The sequence below is a fragment of the Strix uralensis genome, chromosome 2 (genome assembly GCF_047716275.1).
Source record: "Strix uralensis isolate ZFMK-TIS-50842 chromosome 2, bStrUra1, whole genome shotgun sequence".
Lineage (NCBI taxonomy): Eukaryota > Metazoa > Chordata > Aves > Strigiformes > Strigidae > Strix > Strix uralensis.
This window is the reverse complement of record NC_133973.1, coordinates 21,586,772-21,604,710: the sequence shown is the minus strand read 5'-3', so window position 1 is coordinate 21,604,710 and position 17,939 is coordinate 21,586,772. Positions and strand designations below refer to the sequence as shown.

The following is a 17,939-nucleotide window of genomic DNA, read 5'->3' as shown; positions in this document are numbered from 1 at the left end:
CCTGAAGAAGCAGCCTGCCATCCTGGATTTCTCACATGCAGGGTCTTATCTTTTAGACCATAAGCCATTTAGGACTCCTAGCTGAATGCTACAAACCCTCCCAAAGAAAGCCTTCAAATACAAAACTTATTTTACTACATCCAGAGTCCAGACAACACTGCGAAAAGGCCAGAAACTTCTTTATTGCTATTGCCTGGGTACCTCACAGGAGGAGCCGGTCTTACTGCTGCTCTGGTGAAGGTACCTATACGTGTTTAATTCTGAGGATACTCGGGAGACTCAGACAATCCTTCTTTCATCTGCCGCTTTCAGGGAGACGGGAGGAAAAGCAGAGAGTAGAGAAGGGGCTTTACTCCTCCCCTGCAAGGACGGCAGCCAACCGCCTGGGTGCTTCCCGCAGCCCCCGGCTCCGGCCGCGGCTCGCGGGTGCTTACCCCCGTTTTTCCCCGTCGGCGCCGCGGAGGAGCTGGCGGCCGCAGGCCTGCACGCCCAGAGGGGCGGGCGGGCCGCCGGCGCGGGCGGGGCGGCCGCAGCACCCCCCTCCCCTCACCTGCCAGTTCCTCGCACCTCCGGGGCAGCCGGCGGGGCCGCTGGATTCGCGCTGCGGTCCCGGCCCCACGGCCCCGCCGCCGGTGCTCCTCGCCCCCGCGCCTGCCTGTGGGCTCCGGGCCCCGCTCCTTCCCGTGCCGCCAGGGCGGGGGGTGCGCCGGGAGGCGTCTCACGCCCGCCCCGCCCCGCCCCCTTCCCGCCGCGCTCTGCCCCGGGGCGGCCCCTCCCCTCCTCAAGCGGCGGCGGCGGCGGCCGCTGCCGGGCACCCCCGCGCCTCGCCGCGCGCGCCGCCGCTTCAGGACCGGGTGTGGACAGCGCCCCGCCGCCCGCCCCGCCCCATCGCTCCCCGCCCATTGGCTGGAGAGCCGCCGCGGAGCCGGGTCTCCTCGCGATTGGCCCGAGCCGGCTGCCACTCAGCGGCGCAGGAGGTAGGGTCTGGCACCTCGCTGGCGGCTGAGGACTCCGAGAAACGCCCGTTTGTTTTGTAACCTGGCGTCTCGCACCTCCTCCGTCACCGCCTCATTGGCAGTCCGGCCGAAGCCCGGGGCTTTCCATTGGACATTCCCGCTGCCAGTCACACACCCACCTGAGGGGGCGGTGCGGGAGCCAAGGGGCGTGCCGTGCCGGCGGAGGCGCGGCCAAGGCGGTGGCAGGGGCGTGCCCGCGGCACCGGGGGGGCCGGGGTGTGGCGCGAGGGCGGGGAAAGGGGCGGGGATACCGGCAGAAAGGGGCGGGGCGAGTGGCGGGGGCGGGGCCAGGCCAGGGGAGCCTCGCAAGCGGAGATTGCCCTTGTGTCTCGAGCCGGGAAGCGGCTGGGAGCGGAGCGGAGCGGAGCCGAGCCGAGCCGCCGCCGCCGCCTCCCCGCCCGCCGCGGCGCCAGCGTAGCTCCCCCGCCCGCCAGCGGGACGGGACGGGACGGGACGGAACGGAGAGGCGAGCGGACGGACGGGCGGACACACCGGACAGGGGCAAGGGGAGCCAGCGGGGGCACCCGACACCGCTCCGCGGGGGGAACCTGAACCTGCCCAGCAGCGCCGGAGCCAGCGGAGAGAGCCGCTCCCCCCTCCTCGTCCTCCTCCTCCCTCCCCAATCCACCCCCGCGACCCTGGTCCTCCTCCTCCTCCTCCTCCTCCTCCTCACCCCACTGGATACAGCGAGGGAGACACTGCGGCGGAGGCGGCGGCGGCGGCGGCTCCTGCGGGGGGAAGGAAGCGCCCGGAGAGCGGAGCGGCGGGAGGCTGCGGACCTGCGTGCCTGGCGCCCACCCAGCCCGAGGGGAGCCCCCAGGATGCGGCTGCAGCCCGGCGCACTCCTGCGCTTCTACAGCCTCTGCGGGATCCTCGTACAAGGTACCGCCTCCTCCCCACCCCTGCCCCGCGCGGGGAGGGGGGGAGCGAGGGAGGGAGGGACCCCGGGGGGCACCGCCGCGGCCCGGGGCACCCCAGGCCCCGCTGCCCACCCCCGCCCTTCCTCCCCGCCGCCCCGCTCCTGACCCGCTCCCTCCCTCTCTCGCCCCTCCAGTGGCTCCCCCCCGCTCCCCGCCGCCCTCTCCTCGCCGGGCGCCCCCAGCCTCCCGCTCGGGTAGCGCTATCCAGCGCTAAAGCGCCGCACGGCCGTTAACCCTTCCTGCCCTTCCCCGGCAGCCTCTTCCCGCCCTCGTTCGCCCTCCGCGCTTCTCCCTCCCCAGCCGCCGCCAGTCGCTCGCCACCCCCTGCAGCCACCCCTTCAACTCCCCGTCCCCTCCCCGCTCGCCCGCCGCAAACGTGCCCCCGAAAGTGCGAGTGCAGCCGCAGCAGCGGCGTGTGCGCTGCAACAACATCCCGGGGAAACGTGCGGGCTCCAGCCGTGCCTCCCCGGCGGGGAGACCGGCGCGGGGGGGAGCCACGGGCGGGGGGGTCCGTGCCTCGGTCGCGCCGCCGCCGACAATGCGTGTCTGTAGGTGAGGTATAGAATCTATAGGTGGGGTAATCGGATGAGCCGGGGTTCAGCAGCGGATCCCTTCGCCACCCTGCTCCAGGCGGCTCATCCTGCAGCTAGTTTCCAGGCTGGATGCATTCCCCTCTCCCTCCTCCCCACCGCCGCACCGCCACCTCCCCCCCCCACCCCCCATCGTTATCCGTCCAAGTCGAACGTAGCGGCCGCCGCGGCGGGGAAGCCCGCGGCACGCTCCGAGGGTGCCGGTGGCCGCCGCGTCTGCCCGCGGGAGATCTCCCGCCCCCCCCCGACCTCTCCCGCCCGGTGGTGGCGGGCGCGGGGGGGAGCAGGCGGGCCGCCAGCCGGGCCCGCGGCGTTGCGCTGCCGCCCGGAGTTTGCCCCCTCAGCGGCGGGATGGCGGCGCGGTACCCCCGGCCCCCCCTTCCCCCGCCGCCCTGTGGGGCCCGCGCGGGGCGGGCGGGAGGTGAGCGCCGGCGGCGCGGGTCGGGGCAGGCGGCGGCCCGGCGGGCGGAGCGGGGTCAGGCGGCCGCCGCTGCTGAGCGGCCGGGGGCGGCGGGGCGAATCTCCCCTCCTGCCTCCCTTCCCTTCCCTTCCCTCGCTCGGCGTACGGGGCATGTCGGTGTGGGAGGGAGAAGCGAAGAGACGATTAAACTAAGTGACCTTGTAAGAATTTTTTTTTTTTTTTATCCTCTCGCCTTCGTCGTGCCATTTCGCGTCAAGTTTAATATATTTCGCGTTTCCCTCGGCTGCGTCATGGGTCGGGCGATCTCCGGGGGGAGCAGCGGCTGGCAGCCCGTCGCGGGAGCGGAGCCTCGCACGAGCCTCGCACCCCCCGGTCCCCCCCGGCCAGAAGCCGCCGAGTGCCCACCCCCACCGCCCGGGGAAGTTACCGGCCGTGGAGGCGAGAGTGAAGGGAAGGGGGGGGGGGGGGGGGGGTGGTGCGCCTGGCAACTGCAAGGGACAGTTTCGTCCGGCAGATTATTTGTATTCTTTACCAATGTTTATGAGTTGCCCGGTACGTCACTGCACAAGGAGCTGCTGTGTTGGTGCTATACAAGATTATTTATTGGGGCATGTGTGGCGGGCTGCACCTGGGGGTTGGTTCCTCTCTGCCTTTTACATTTCCCTGTGAATTGTCAATTCATTGCCCTGCAAAGGAGGGGGTGGGGGGTGGGGGGGAAGCGTCTGGACTGACTTTCTGACACCAATAAAATGGGGGCTGCTGCTGAAGGAGGAGGATTTGATCTTTCCTAAGATGCAATCAGCTGCATTCAGTGCTTCGCAGTTTTGAGAGTAAACCAGTGATTAAAAACAGCGATGTCTTTCACAGCAGTTTAGGGAGTGTTCCAGGCAAAATGTAATTCTGTGAACTGCATCAGGTAAAAAACATGTTGCAAGGAAAGGGGTGTAATACAAATCTGACTGTGACTGTGTGTGAAAAAAACCCAGATTGGGCCTGTCCTTGCAGATGGGGAAAAGCGATGCTTAACATGCTGCCCAGCTTGCTCTCCATGTATATAAAACATCTCCCTCTTTCCAGTTTCTCACACAATTATTTTTGCAGTTACTGATTAGAACTTCAATCAAAAATCCTTAGGCACCCTGTATACCGTGCTTCAGCAGAGTGCTGTTTCAGGAGGCACTTTTGCTGGGCACTATTTAAAAAACAGAAAGGGGGGAGGATATAAAGAACGTGTAACCCTCGGACAGCAGTGAGAAGAAATAATTTCCACTATCCTTTTCTCCTAAGGTAAAGGAGAATGGAGAAGATGATGAGTAAATATTTTCTAGAAGACTGTCCTGAATAGTGACTGTATCTAAGAGAATACCAAATTCTTTTGGTCCACCTTTTAGTGCTGCTTCATTAACATTGTTTTCTCAGTTTATGCCACTGATTTTGACACAGCTAGCAGGCACAGTTACCATATTAGACATATTTCTTGTTGGCAGCTTTATACCTGCATTTAAAAGTAGTTTTCCCTTTTGGCTTGCTTTGCTTCCCCAAACCGTGTTGTGAAGCGGCTCAATGGATTTGTTAGCTTCCCTCGATTTCTCTCTCTGTGGGCCATGGGATACGCAGGTTTTTTGTCAGCTTTGTATGTGAATAAGATCTTTATTCTGAGGACTCAAAACACTTCTGGATTGTAACTACGGATTGTTCCTGTTAGTGAAACTGAAGCTAATTAAGTTTAAAGACAAGGTGGCAGAGTCAAGCTGACGTGTGTCCTGTATGGAAGTGTGCCTTTCTGGCGTGATCTGTGGGGAGATTTGCTTGAGGAATCTGTCCTGAGTATTGATGGAGCATCAGCTGAGGGAAGAGGACATAGAATAATGCTTCTCAGCTTGTGCGTGGAATAGCATTAACAGCAAGCAGTCCCTTCGGAAAGGAGGCAAACAAGAAGTAAAAGAGCCCAGTGTCAACTGCTTGCTGTGAAAGGGGAGCGATGGAGGTGGAAGAGGGAGTAATAACATGTTGAGCTGAGAAGCGGTTTGTCAGCTGAGTTCGGATATGATAATAGTCTGCTCTGCCCTCTCCAGCGTTTGCTGTGAAAATAGTAGGATCTCTGGCTGCTGTTGTTCTTAGCTTGTGCACTGTAATGATTCTGGAGCACTTAAGCAGTGTCCCAAGGGGTTAAACTGTTACACATGTTTACAGTCAGCCTTACATTTTTGTTTCATTCTGATTGGTTTTTTTGTTTCATGGTTTTAGCCTTCCTTAGACAAAATTTAACAGTCGGAGGACAGCAAGTATTTAGAATAACTAAAGGACATAGTCTGAGCTCTTTTTATGCAACCTAAGAAGTAAGCTCTTTATTGCAAAGAGGTATCACGTGAGAAACTGTAATATTAAAAATAGTTTTGTTGGATTCAAACTATACCGATACGGGTTAAGATTATCCCAGCATTGTAGCTGCTGTAGCCCCCTGCTGTGTGATAATGCAAATGGCATCTAATGCCTTAATGTGCTCTGCTTTGGAGAAGACCCGGGTAGTGCTGTATGTGGTAGCAAATGATCTACTTTCGGTTCTCTGCCAACACCAGGCAAATCTTCTCAACGTGGTTTCTTCAGACACTTCAAATGCTTGCAACCTGTCTCCTGATGAAAATAATGTAGGGACACTTTAATTTGTCTGCAACTATGATCACTGATGCAGCAAATCGGTGAAGACAGATAATTGCTTAAGGGTGGGACTCTCATTTTTTTTTTCCATAAGTCCAGATCTATTACAAGCAGAATTAAAAAAAAAAAAAAAGAGCAAATATGCAAACGGCTACTTCTCAGATCATGTAAGCTGATTTAAGATGAAGTTGTTATATGATATTCAATATCTTGTATATCTAGGTTATGTTTTGAATTTTCAGTAGGATTTCTGTTAGCAGGCTCTTGGCAACCCGGTGCTGTATGCATAGGGATTGTCCTGACAGCTAAGTGTTGTTACACTACAGTGTACAGCAAGTCAGAAGCATGTTGTTGTAGTTCTGCAAGTTCTGTGAGGGTGTAGACAATTACAGAATGGAAGACTGTAGCAGAATAGTTTTGATACAATCTTTATTTGGAATATTTTACACACAAGTTGAAACGTAAAATGTATCACTCCACTTCATGGTGGCCGTCTTTTTATGACTTCCATCAATATAACCAAGGCTTGATAGGCTTATTAGCTGCTTAGTTCTCAGGTTAGTTCATATTTTATGAATTCTTTTGCTTGATTTCTTAATGTATTTTAATTGATACTCATCATACAGCAGTTCATGTTCAGTTTTAGAACATGAAGTAACTAAAAAATCCAAATTCCCATTGATGACCTCACAACACTTCCCTGAGGAATACTTGAATAGGGATCACTCTCTCTCATAATATTTATCACTTACACTCAAAATATTTATCAAGTTTCTATCATCAGTTCAACAGGAAACAGTTTTGAAGTTTCTCACTGAAGATCTAACTCCATAGAAATGTTCATCAAGAGAAGCACCTCTGCTGAAACAAATACATTTTTCTTATTTACTTTCTTGTTACTTCTTTTTAATTTTTTTTTTTTTTTTATTTCAGGAATGGAAAACAGTGAATCTCCCTCTGCTTTTAAATTTACTTAATTGTCAGTTGCAATATAATGTGCTATAAATGTCTTTAGCCATAGTGTTTTATTACGGAAGCCTTAGTTCTCATAGTTCTGGCCTGATCCTATTGACAAAACGTGTTGAATGTGATTACCCTTAGTCTTTCCACCAAAGAATTAATCTTTTAATATTGCTAAGTAAAGTCAAGATTGGATTTTGAGGGGTTTTTTTACTTATGCATCACAAATGGTGATTAAGTAACTGGTAACAACTGTATGTGTGGTAACGACATGGACATCGGGTAGTTGCCAAGAGAATAGCAGTATAATCAGAGTGTGGTTGACTGTTTGAAAGATGATTCCCTTTTCATCTAATATTTAAAAAGTAGAAATAGAAGATGCTGTCATTGTCCTCTTAATGCCTTCTCTGAGAGAGAGAATGAATACATCAGTTCTGTTTTAAAACATGAATCTAACGGCAGGCTAATTCTGTTAGACACTCTCAAAACAATGGAGGATCTTCTCTAAAAAGAATGCCATTGACATGCTTTTAAAAATACCCATTCCAAAACAAATGTAGAATGCTAAAACTATTAGACATAGTTTAATACATGTCTCCTCTGGGATTGCATTGATATTAAGTATGATCTTCATGAGCATATCTCTTCTTCCCAAGGAGTTTTTGAGGTGTGATTGAAAGGGAGAAGGGCAAATATCAAATTCCAGTAGCAAGGAGTAACTTGTAAAATCATGATTTCTCTCAGGAATCTGCCTTTGAACAACTTACCTTTCTACATAATGAAAACATTTTGAAAACAATTGAATATTTTCAAAAATGAATGTGGGTGTCTTTGCAAGGGGTTCTTAATGTTGTGGGGTTTTGTTTGTGTGTGGTTTTTTTTGGTTTTGTTTTGTTTTTTCTATGATCCTATTTCAGGATCTTTTCCCTTCGATTTATAAATGAAAAGTAAACAGTCCAAACATTTCCAATGTCTCCTATGTTAATGCACAGTAAGCTCAGAATGGGGGCTTTAAATATCAATACATGGGACACTATCGTAATCGCATTTTAAGGAGCGAGAGGAAGAAGCAGAGAACACTTATTTCAATGACAAAACAGAGTGCTAATGCTGGAGGCTGTGGATTGCATCTTCCGGTGCTCTCTTTTAATACTGATGTTTTGCATGTTGGACTTTCTAACATGGAGAACTTGGAACAGGCAGAAAGGATTTATTGAAGAATGTAGGTAGATATTTTTGTTGTAGATGGGCTGGAAGACTCCCTGTTTCATCCTTTAACAATGTCTGCCTACCTGTCATCCTATCTCCTTTCCCTATCATCTGTAAATGTGAAAAATAAAATCATGCTTGCATACTTTTCCATCCTTTTATTTGCAAAACAGAGATCTTGGGATCTATGTAAGCCTCTTACAGGAGTGTGTTTGCTGTCTGACAGCTTTGGGATTTTTGAAGGAAAGATCGTTTCTTCCCAACCATGAGTTGAGTTGTATTTACTGCTCTCTAGTTTAAGCAAATTGCTCTTGGAGAGTGTGAATGCTTTTATAACTTTCACATTTTAAGTAGCAGCAAATCACTTTTAGTATAGTTTTACATTACTATAAATTCATAAATTTAACTTTTTTCCATTTTTTAATAATTTAGGATTCTCCTTTTTTCATACATAGTGGTTAAAGAATATGAACTGTCCATAGGCATCTGTTCTTCAGTTTCAGAAAAACTATTAGTGTATAGTCTGTGTTTCTCATTTTGAATCCCTAAAGCTCTTCTCTGTGTAAGTTTTGTTCACATAGAAATACATTACTGAACTCCTCTGTAGCTTATTCTTTGTTCCGTGAATGGAGTTGGCAAGGTTTCGGTTATTTGTAAAGCAGTGTATATCATCATAGATGCAGTACAGTGGTTGTCTGCATAGCTTTGATGTTACCTCTGTCCTCATATTTCTGTAAACAGTTTGCTGACTACCTGTCTTTTTCTTTGTTGGATGGGAAGGATAGTGCGAGAGAGACTTTTATGTTAGAGGTAAAAATATTCTGATTATATTTTAAACTTATTATATACCACAATATTAATCTAACAATGATTCTAATAGTAATTCAATTGCCAAAACTTAGCTAAAGTAACCTGAGCATGCTGTTACATTCAAAGTAATTTTTGGCCACATATGAAAATACAGTTACACCTTCTGGATATTATCAATATATAATGCATTGCATTATTGCAACTTCTGGCAGAAGCTGAACAGGCCAGCACAGCTGTGCTTGAAACCCTGACTTTTCAAAGTTCAGCACTGGAAACTTCACAACTGCGACTGACTGACGGCTCTGAAGAGAATAAGGCCAAATTACTTCACAGCAGCAGATGTAGTAGGCACTCTGGTATTTTCCATTTGTTCCAATATTTATCCCAAACTGACCTACATCTGCTGGATTAACAGTGTAACTTGACCTGCTTTTATTCCTGCTATGCTATAAGGCAGGAAGGCTGTTCTGGTTAGTCCCTAACGAGGGGAAAAGCTGTAGTAGTTGAAGCAGAAGCAATTACTGTTAATTAAAAGATTGTACAAAATATGTTCTAGTGTCAAGCTCATTTTATATTTATCCCTTTCAAAGGCTTTTTTTCCTTCTTCCCTGAGTGTTAACATGTTTTTTTATATGTGAAGTTTAAATCTTGACATGCTTGTTGGTGCTTCATTGTGATACATTGATGGATGGAAATTGAAGAACGGTGAAGAAGTCTCCAGTGGTTTGCACAGTTTATACAGAAAAAAAGTAAAACTTTTTTTGATGTCTGAAAACCCTTGTTCACACTCAAGGTCATCAACTGAAAGAAATTTTTTATATCTTCAAATACCCAGAAATGTCAAACCACACCTATTTGCAAATCAGAAAATAAATGCAGTGACCAGAGCTATTACTCACTAAATTGATTAGTAATCAAAGATTAACAGAGTATCTCAAATCAGTGACAAGTCATAAAATGGTATAATATATTGCAGTATTCTTTACATGAATTTGTTAACATCTAAAATAATGGTAGTGGAAATGAGAGAACTTATTTTCTGTTATGTTTGGAGAAACCTTAAACTAACACTGCAATTTTTCATGAGTTTAAGTGACATGTGAAATATCTTGTTCATTAGAGGAAGCATGACATTGCAGTTTCCTCTTAACTTTACCGTTTTTTAACTTTTCCATTTCACTTGCAGATTTCTAATAATGTCTTTAGGCTTGTATAGTCTGGCCTTGTAATACTATGAAAAATAGGTGAGATTTGGACTACTATGGAGGAAGCTATAAGTACCATCTTGTTTAAGGGTCATTTTGGTTAATGAAAAATGATATCTGTACAGTCAAAAGGGAATCCTTTCAATTTTAAATTAAACCCAATTGTAGCAAAATTAGTAACACCTAACATAGAGCTTTTCAGGACTTAAATATTAAGTCTGACAATTACTGGGACATCGCGTATTAAAAGAGAGTGTGTCTCATCTTTTCATGTAAAAACAAATTAGCAGTGAATTAACTTCATCTAAAGGCTTCCTCTAAAGGCTGGAGTCCTGAATCTAGCATGTTACAGTCCTAGGATATATCTTGACTACTGCTTATATAAACACAATCGAGATGATGTATATGTATTTGAACACAAGTAGTGTGTAAGTTAGGTATGGGCTAGCACCTTGACTCTTTGCCTAGCTTCTTCAGAACACTCACCCTATTTGGAATTTTTTTGTCAAGTATTTGGCACATGTCTCCTCACTAAACCTAATGTTTGTGGGTTACAAACTGCTGGTAATGGTGCTTTTTGGTATGTAAAATGCAAAATGTATGCCATTCTTAGAGTGAATAAGTCTCATTCACTCCTTAAAGAATGGTTCAAAGCTTACAATTTCAGTATTTTCCCCACAAAATAAGTTTGAATTTTAAAATTGGATCAGACTAAAATGAAAATGTTTTCTGCTTCCTAAGTCATCTTTGTTTTGCAAATTATAAATCATTGCTGCTTTGCTGTCTTCTGAATGGTGAATTTTGGACGTGGTGGGGAAGGCATGTACTAGAAATATATGGGCCATTTGTTTTTTATTTATGGTAGATAAAAACCTCAATGTCTTACAGACTTATTTATGGGATGTTCACATATGTTTAACACACAAGATTAATGTCATTTCAAAATAGCTTGGAATATAAGATTTTTTTAAGTGACTGGGGTTTTGTATATTTTGTATAAGCAATACTCGGGGGGTGTGCGTGTGTAATTTAAAATAACATGATTGCAGAATTTCCCAAACTCTCTTTGGATTTTGAGGAGAATTATATCTGATTTTGTACAGATTTGCTTTTGTCTGTTAGAACAAAAGTATCACTTGCTTTTCTACAAACCCACATTTTTTTTTTCCTAATCTGATGCGAAATGGAATAACAAGAAATCTGGATAAAGAAGGGAGTTGAACATGTTCTATAAGGGGTGTATTCTTAATTTACTGTGACATCTGTATTGAAGGATTTGGAAGTGCAGATGCATTTAAAGTTAATTAAATTATGCTTATTGCAAACTGAAATATGCTGTAAGTCCCAACAGGAAAACAGAATCTGGTAGCCTATATCATTTAAAGTGAACAAATAAAAATTTGCTCCTTAATGAATTGTTAACATCATAGCCTTTTTTCTTTTAATTTGTCATTAAAAACTCTTGGCATTGAAACTTCTTCCAGAAATACCTTCAGAAAAAAAAGTCAAAATAAGTGACTAGCTGGTCACAGATAAAAGTGGGAGTAATCTCCCTGCAGGCCTTGTCTGCCTGGGATACCTGTCAAGAAAACCAAACTGTTTCTTCTGTTTGCTGCTCCAAGACTTGAAGTGGGGAAACAGCAATAGCCCTACTCTTTATAAATGAAGGGATTTCCCTTCTTAAGAATGTGAGGATAAAGGCATCACATTTGGATTCTGTATAATCTGTTTACATTAATGTATCAACTCAGCAACAAGTGAGCTATGCCATGCCAACACCTAAGTGGCCTTCATGGATGATATACATAAGTAGGTAGACAGATGAGGAACAGGGAATAGGTCAACTTGTTTTCTCCAGGAATAAAACATCCCCTCCAGATGGTGTGAAAGACTTAAGACGTATATGAAGGGATTAGGCTGGAACAAAACACTAAGACTTCAGGCTCACAGAATACAGTGTACATTTTCGTCTTTCTCCTGCTATGAGTCTCCACCTCTTCATTTCTGCAGGAAATGAAATGCAACAAGTGAAGGTGTTAGGGCAAGTGCATTCTGTGGAAGCTATGAGAGGCCATCTCTCTATCTTGGAGGAGAAAATACCTGGGAGGGGTATGATAGGAGGCTTAGATTTTTTTTTTTTTTAAATTATTACTGCTTTCTTTTCTTTCCCCTACTTCTCTCTACCTTCCTCAAATGTGCACTAACAGAAGTGAGGAGGGGAGCCAGGGTGAATCAGTTGGTCCCTGGCACTGGAGCCTGACTTCTGCCAGGGGTACCAGTTACAGAAGCTTTTTAGTAAGGTAGTCATAAGGCTCTAGTCTCTTTTGTCTGTTAAGAGCCCGATTTTTTTTGCATCACTACAGCATAGTAGGAAGGGTCAAATTTGAGAGCTGAAAATACTTTAAAAGCTACCATATGAAAAACAGGAATTTAAATGAACTTCAGCAGATGGATGCAAATGTGCTACATGAGATCATTTCAGTGTAGTTGCATTTCATTTTCCTTGGTCTAAGTTAGATAAATCAATAACTTGATTTGAACATTTTGTTCAAATGCAGCTAAAACACTTTGTAGGTGCAGTTAACTCCCATTTTCTTTATAATGTTACAAGACATGCCATCACAATGTAAAATGCAGTACTATCCGAAATAGTCACCATATCAATGTCACTTGTGCTTCACTTCAATTAAGAGCCTTACAGAAAGTATCTAGTGCAATGTATATTAGTATAAGAAATCAGAGTTGACTGGTGAATACTGATGTCAAAACAGAAGATGTCTTCAGAAATAAAGTTCCACTAATATTATGTCCTGCTGATGTGAGCGAGACCTTAAATCAACCATGTCTAGAAGAATAGACTAACTATTCTGCATGTGTTAGCTATATGCTTATCAAATTGAAATTCAGGCAGCTACACTGGTAAAACTTGGTGAAGATGTCTGCATGGTAGGAGTAACTAGCTTCTTAGCTGCTGCTGTTGTATCATGGTAAACTTCTGGATTGTTCAGATACACATCTATTATTCTCTAGCAGGGAAATTCTTGACATGAAAACTTTCAGTCCCACTAACAATGAAAACATCTACCTCATTAATAGAAGGTTTCTACTATATGGAGTAGAAAAGTAAATAGGAAACAACGTGCATGAGCTTAATTAGTTTTTTAAACGTGTTGCTGAGGCTTTTGTGATGTCTGTATCATTAATGTATTTTTTGCATCTGGGACATATGCACATACTCTGAAGTGTCAGATTACTGTATGGGGGAACCAATACAAATACAGTTTTTTGGTTAAATTAGAGAAATGGTCCCATAAGTAATACTAGGGATAGGTGAGCAATCCATTCAGTGTTTATGGTGCTTCAGAACAATATTTGTATTATTACAACTCTCTAGCATTCTTGCATATGTAAGCTTTTTTTTGATTCACAGGGTACACTTGTAAAGTATCTGCATCAGATGCTTTAACTCCTGACAAACTAGTTAGTATTGTTTCCTGTGGAAATGTGACAGATTTCATTGCAGAGCACACATGCATATGTGAATATAGATTACGAAAATAAATCAATGGATGATAATATTTGAAAACTTTTAAATAGAGAACTAGGTGGTGCTGTTCTTTCATCTTTGTAGCTCAGCTGAATTCTTAAGTATGGACTGAGAACACCAGGCTACTACTTTTCAAGAATGCATTAAACTCTCTTAAATCTTCGAGGAAGTTATTGTTTCTGATTTCACTGAGAATGCTACTTTGAGAGTTAATAACTGCACAATACCACACTTTCTATTTTATATAGAACTTTTGCATCCAACAAATGTCTAGTTTTATTCAGCATGGTGATATACTTCCTCTTATTTTCAGCTTCAGTGACTTCAAAGTGAATTCTAATAATCTTTTTACTCTTTACTTGGCTGTACATTCAGGATTATTTGGTCAGATCAGTTTAGCATGATTAGATGCATGAACCTTTGAATCCTTTTCCATTGTTGGTTTCTTAAACATTTTGGGACTAATTTGCTGACAGCACAATGAGATCATCAATAATATCTGGAAGAAATTTGTTGTAACTCTGTAGTAGCAATATATAAATCACAAGTAATTAAGCAAGAAAAGCAGTTTATTAATTTTTTTCCATTCGCAGAAAATAGTTTTAATCACTGTCTTGTCTCAATGCCATTATTGCTGTAATAGGAAATAGTGAAGCTAGACTATAATGAACTGCCTGGGATCTAGATAGATTTGTTGTGTTCAATGTTGCAGCAGAATAATAAATGTCTAATTAGAATCCATCTTCACTATGTAGCACTTTGGTAGAGGATGCCTGTCCTTGACCACTGCTTGAACAGGAATGTTGAAAGAACAGATGGAAGATAAAGAAATTAGGAAAAATGTACTTCTGTACTGAAAAAGTGATGAAAATGTGCTCTAGCTAGGCCAGACTTACGAATGTGTTTGCCTTAAGTAGGTAATTACTTACTCAAAAAATAATCTGTTAATAGTCACAAATGGGGGAGTGCAAAACCACTTTTTCTTGCAGTTTCTCTTCCCTATTCCTTCTAAAGCACTGCAATATAGAGAGGAATCCAAAGCAGAAAGTTTGGTTTGTACTTTTTGGTTGTCCATGAGTAAGCATAAAAGGCTTTTACTTGACTCAGATTAGAGAATTTGTAAAATATAGAAATAATACCCATAATATTACAAAGTAATATCTACCAGGGTTAAAAGCAATGATTCCCTTTATGCTGATTTTTTTAAGATTTCAATGTCACAACTGTAATTACTGTTGTTCCAGTGTTTGAAAAGTACCAAAAGGTGTTTTGATTTATTTTTGGAAACTGGAAAGAAACCCAAAGCAACTTTAATTCACAAATAAATCATTTAAAATATCCGTTTTCATTCTTGACAGTCAGGTATACTTGGCACTGAAGCAGAAGCCATGTCTGAGTAGTATACTGTATGTGTTAATAGACTTTGTACAGAGTTTTTTGGTATGTGCCATTAAAAAATATTAATAATAACTCACTGCCATAGTTAATTCAGTGCTTAGCATTTACTTGTTCCAGAATTGTATATCAGAGATAGTGGCTCAATTTGCATGGGTTAGCAGACTACTTCCTTTTAAAAGTGGTACGTTAATAGATTATGTGTTGCTAACTGTAATTGGGTACAAGTGTGAAGAAGATTTCTGAATGCACATTATAAATTGAAAATGATTAAACTAGCTACCTTAAGTTTCTACTTTCTCCCACAACCTGCAGTTTGGCTTGTGGATTAGCACAACTCATGAATATTTGAAGTCTGCAATTTGCAGTAATATCTTCTTTTGCATTTTGCAGTAATATCTTCTTTTTCAGGAAAGTGCTGGACCCCTGAATCAAGACCTCGTATATGCAAGTGTCCTCCTAAAGAAGCCTTTAGGCCTTAAAGAGAGAGAGAATGTTTTTGAAGCAGTTACTTTTATTCAATTCTTCTGATTGAAAGCAAATAAAATTGACAGTTTGTATACTGTGTTCTAGATGGGTCTGGACTGTCAATACCGAAATGAAGGACTGTTTCTAAGTCTTTCTGCACCAGCCCACTCCTTTCTAAATGGCTACATATGAACATGTGAAGGAGTGAGGTGTTAGAGCTATTGGTGTTTTACTGAGAGATTTTTCCAAGTTACAGATGCTATTTAAGAATCTAATTTAAACCAGTTGCACTGAAAATGTCTTGTGATTTCTAAAACATTCCAAAATATTTTTCTAGAAAATGGATGTTAGTTAATCCTCAGATCTGAAGAGAGAGGGTTATTATTATTTCAAAACAGAGCAAGTAACAAATAAAGATGAATTTTTATTACCTGTTCTGTGTAGATTCTGGGAAACACAGTGGTTCCAAAAGCATCAGTAAAGCTCGGATTGGCTTTCTGAGTACATTAAAATAACTCTAGGTTGTTTTTTGTTTTTGTCCCCCCCCTAGTATTATCGGTATGGGGAGAGATCTGAAATAGGTATTGAGTTTTAGGTAACTTTTCTATTTGAAATTATTGAGATTAGCACTGTGTTTTTTCCCCTTAGCTTACATTTCAATGAATAATTTATACATGAAGTGCAAGATAACACCACATATAAGGTTACTTTTCTAATCTGAGAAGATACCACAATGTAAAGAAACCATAAAATATTTTACATTTTTATTTATGAGAAAATGATATTTATTTCTTCAACATGCTTTGATTTCCAAGATCTCTTATGCTTTGTATTCCGTTTTCAGTTTTTATTCCCTTTTAATCTGCTCTTTTATCTCTTCTTCCTGCATTGTCTTGGTTTTTAGGGTTTTTTGTTCTTCTTATGTCAGTGTGCTAAAATAAGATTTTATATTTTCAACATATTAAATCAGTTGAAGAAGAGGAAGTCTGAATAAACATGAAATTATCATCTGTCTTGGGCCAAAACATGAGGAACCAACTCTCATCTGAACTTCAACCCAGGGTTTTCTTATCTCGGACATAAGACAAAGTAGTTTTGTGGACTTTTTTTTTTTTTTTTTTCCTTGTTTGGGTTTGGGTAACAATAATGGAGGTAACACTAAACAATGTCTGATAGTAAAAAAGACAACCAGTAACAGCTTACCTTCCATTGTACCTATGGAAGTGATGCAGGTTGTGAGAAGGGTACGGTAGGGAATTACCTTATTTTTCATAATAGTATCTCTGCTTTTGCTCTGGCTGCACACCACTTTTGAGTTGTTAGATACTTTCTTTTGATATTTGCAAAGAGTTTCACTTTGCTTTCATAGTTTTTCAGTTGCCACAGTTGCAGTAACTGTTTACTCTCAAACATTGTTAAAACAAAACTCTTCAGTATAACTTCAGTATAGGGTATGATTTCAGTTTGATTCTTCAGCTTTAGACAACTCATACTTCAGAGTTCAGATTAAAACAAACCCGATGTGTGTAGAGAATTTAAACTTGCTGTTAAACTCAAGGGGGAAAAAAACCCTGAAATCTTTCTTCAAAATACATAATTTAAAGGAAATATTTCATATTTAGAGTAAACTGAGTACTTTCCCCTCTTTTCCCTGATAATGGTATCTCAGAACCTTTGAGTTTAACTTTTTTAACCATGGTTCATCAGTTCTAATTAAATTGAGCTTTTAAGGCTATACAGGATTATGAAAATGATACAAATGTTTTTGAGAGTTGTTTCGTAGTGTTTGTCATGATTACTTCCTCTTTAAAACCTCTGTCTGTGCATAACATTGCAAACATAGGTGAATTAAATGGAAATTGTAAGGTAGACACAGAATTGCATTTGTGTACATCTGTCTATATTAAAACTGAAAATAAATAATCAAGAAGATGGAGCAATTATTGCATGTTATTTGATGAACCTAATACAGTTATTTAGTTGACTGTATATAAATATTCCCAATATCCAGGAAACAAGTTGTTTGGGTTTGTTTGCCAGCCACCCCACATCCTCCCCCCACCCCTGAAGAATTTTAAGTGTGTATAAAACTTTGTTGGCAACACTTAAAAAAAAAAAATAAATTCTGAAGTCCAGCTCTTCTGCCATGAAACCAGTTATCTGAACTGAATCAAAGATGATTGTCTCTTTTCATCTGCAGGGGACTGTGTTATTTGCAAGTCTGTTTAGTTTCATTGTGAAACACATAAGCATTGGTATCAATGCTCAGATAAAATCAAGATTTTGTTACTGCAACGGAATTACTTGTGTGTTGTCTATAATTTTTTGCAATTGCAGTTTGAATGGTAGGTATAGTCCATATGCGTGTTGTATACCTGTTCCTGAAAATTCAAAGATGCAGTCACAGTATGTGCAAAGTCATTCAGTCTTACAAGAGTGTTGGCATTTTTTTTCAACTTGCCAAGTGCATAAACTGTAGATCTTAAGTAACTGCTGTATAGAAACCTCATACATATAACAGGACCATTTTGTCTATGCTTTATTTGTCAGCACCAGCATCCCAGAGTGGATATGTTAAATCAGTACTACTATTTTGCAGTTCGCACTTGTGCATGCTTTTAAATTTTCCAACGACCCCAGCAAATCAAAACCCTCACCCCCCCAAAAAAATCTGTGCAAGTACTGAAATAGGTTCAGTAAAGTGATATAATATATAAAGCTTTTAGCTACCTAAACCTTG

The 17,939-nt window shown here is 42.8% G+C and overlaps 1 protein-coding gene and 1 long non-coding RNA gene across 5 annotated transcripts in view; one reads left to right on the top strand and one right to left on the bottom strand.

Annotated features, from left to right (window-relative positions):
* LOC141940107 (uncharacterized) overlaps positions 1–699 on the bottom strand; it is a 34,447-nt gene extending 33,748 nt beyond the window's left edge. The window contains exon 1 of the long non-coding RNA XR_012627880.1: positions 551–699. This is a non-coding gene — a long non-coding RNA (uncharacterized LOC141940107). The remainder of the gene's footprint in view (positions 1–550) is intronic.
* A 679-nt stretch (positions 700–1,378) lies between these two features.
* Positions 1,379–17,939, top strand: part of CADM2 (cell adhesion molecule 2) — a 691,822-nt gene continuing 675,261 nt past the window's right edge. For all 4 annotated transcript variants that reach the window (XR_012627403.1, XM_074857862.1, XM_074857868.1 and 1 more), the window contains exon 1: positions 1,379–1,898. Coding sequence is in view for 3 of the 4 variants with exons in the window: in XM_074857862.1 (XP_074713963.1) it covers positions 1,838–1,898 (61 nt within the window). In the remaining variant the exon portion in view is untranslated. The remainder of the gene's footprint in view (positions 1,899–17,939) is intronic.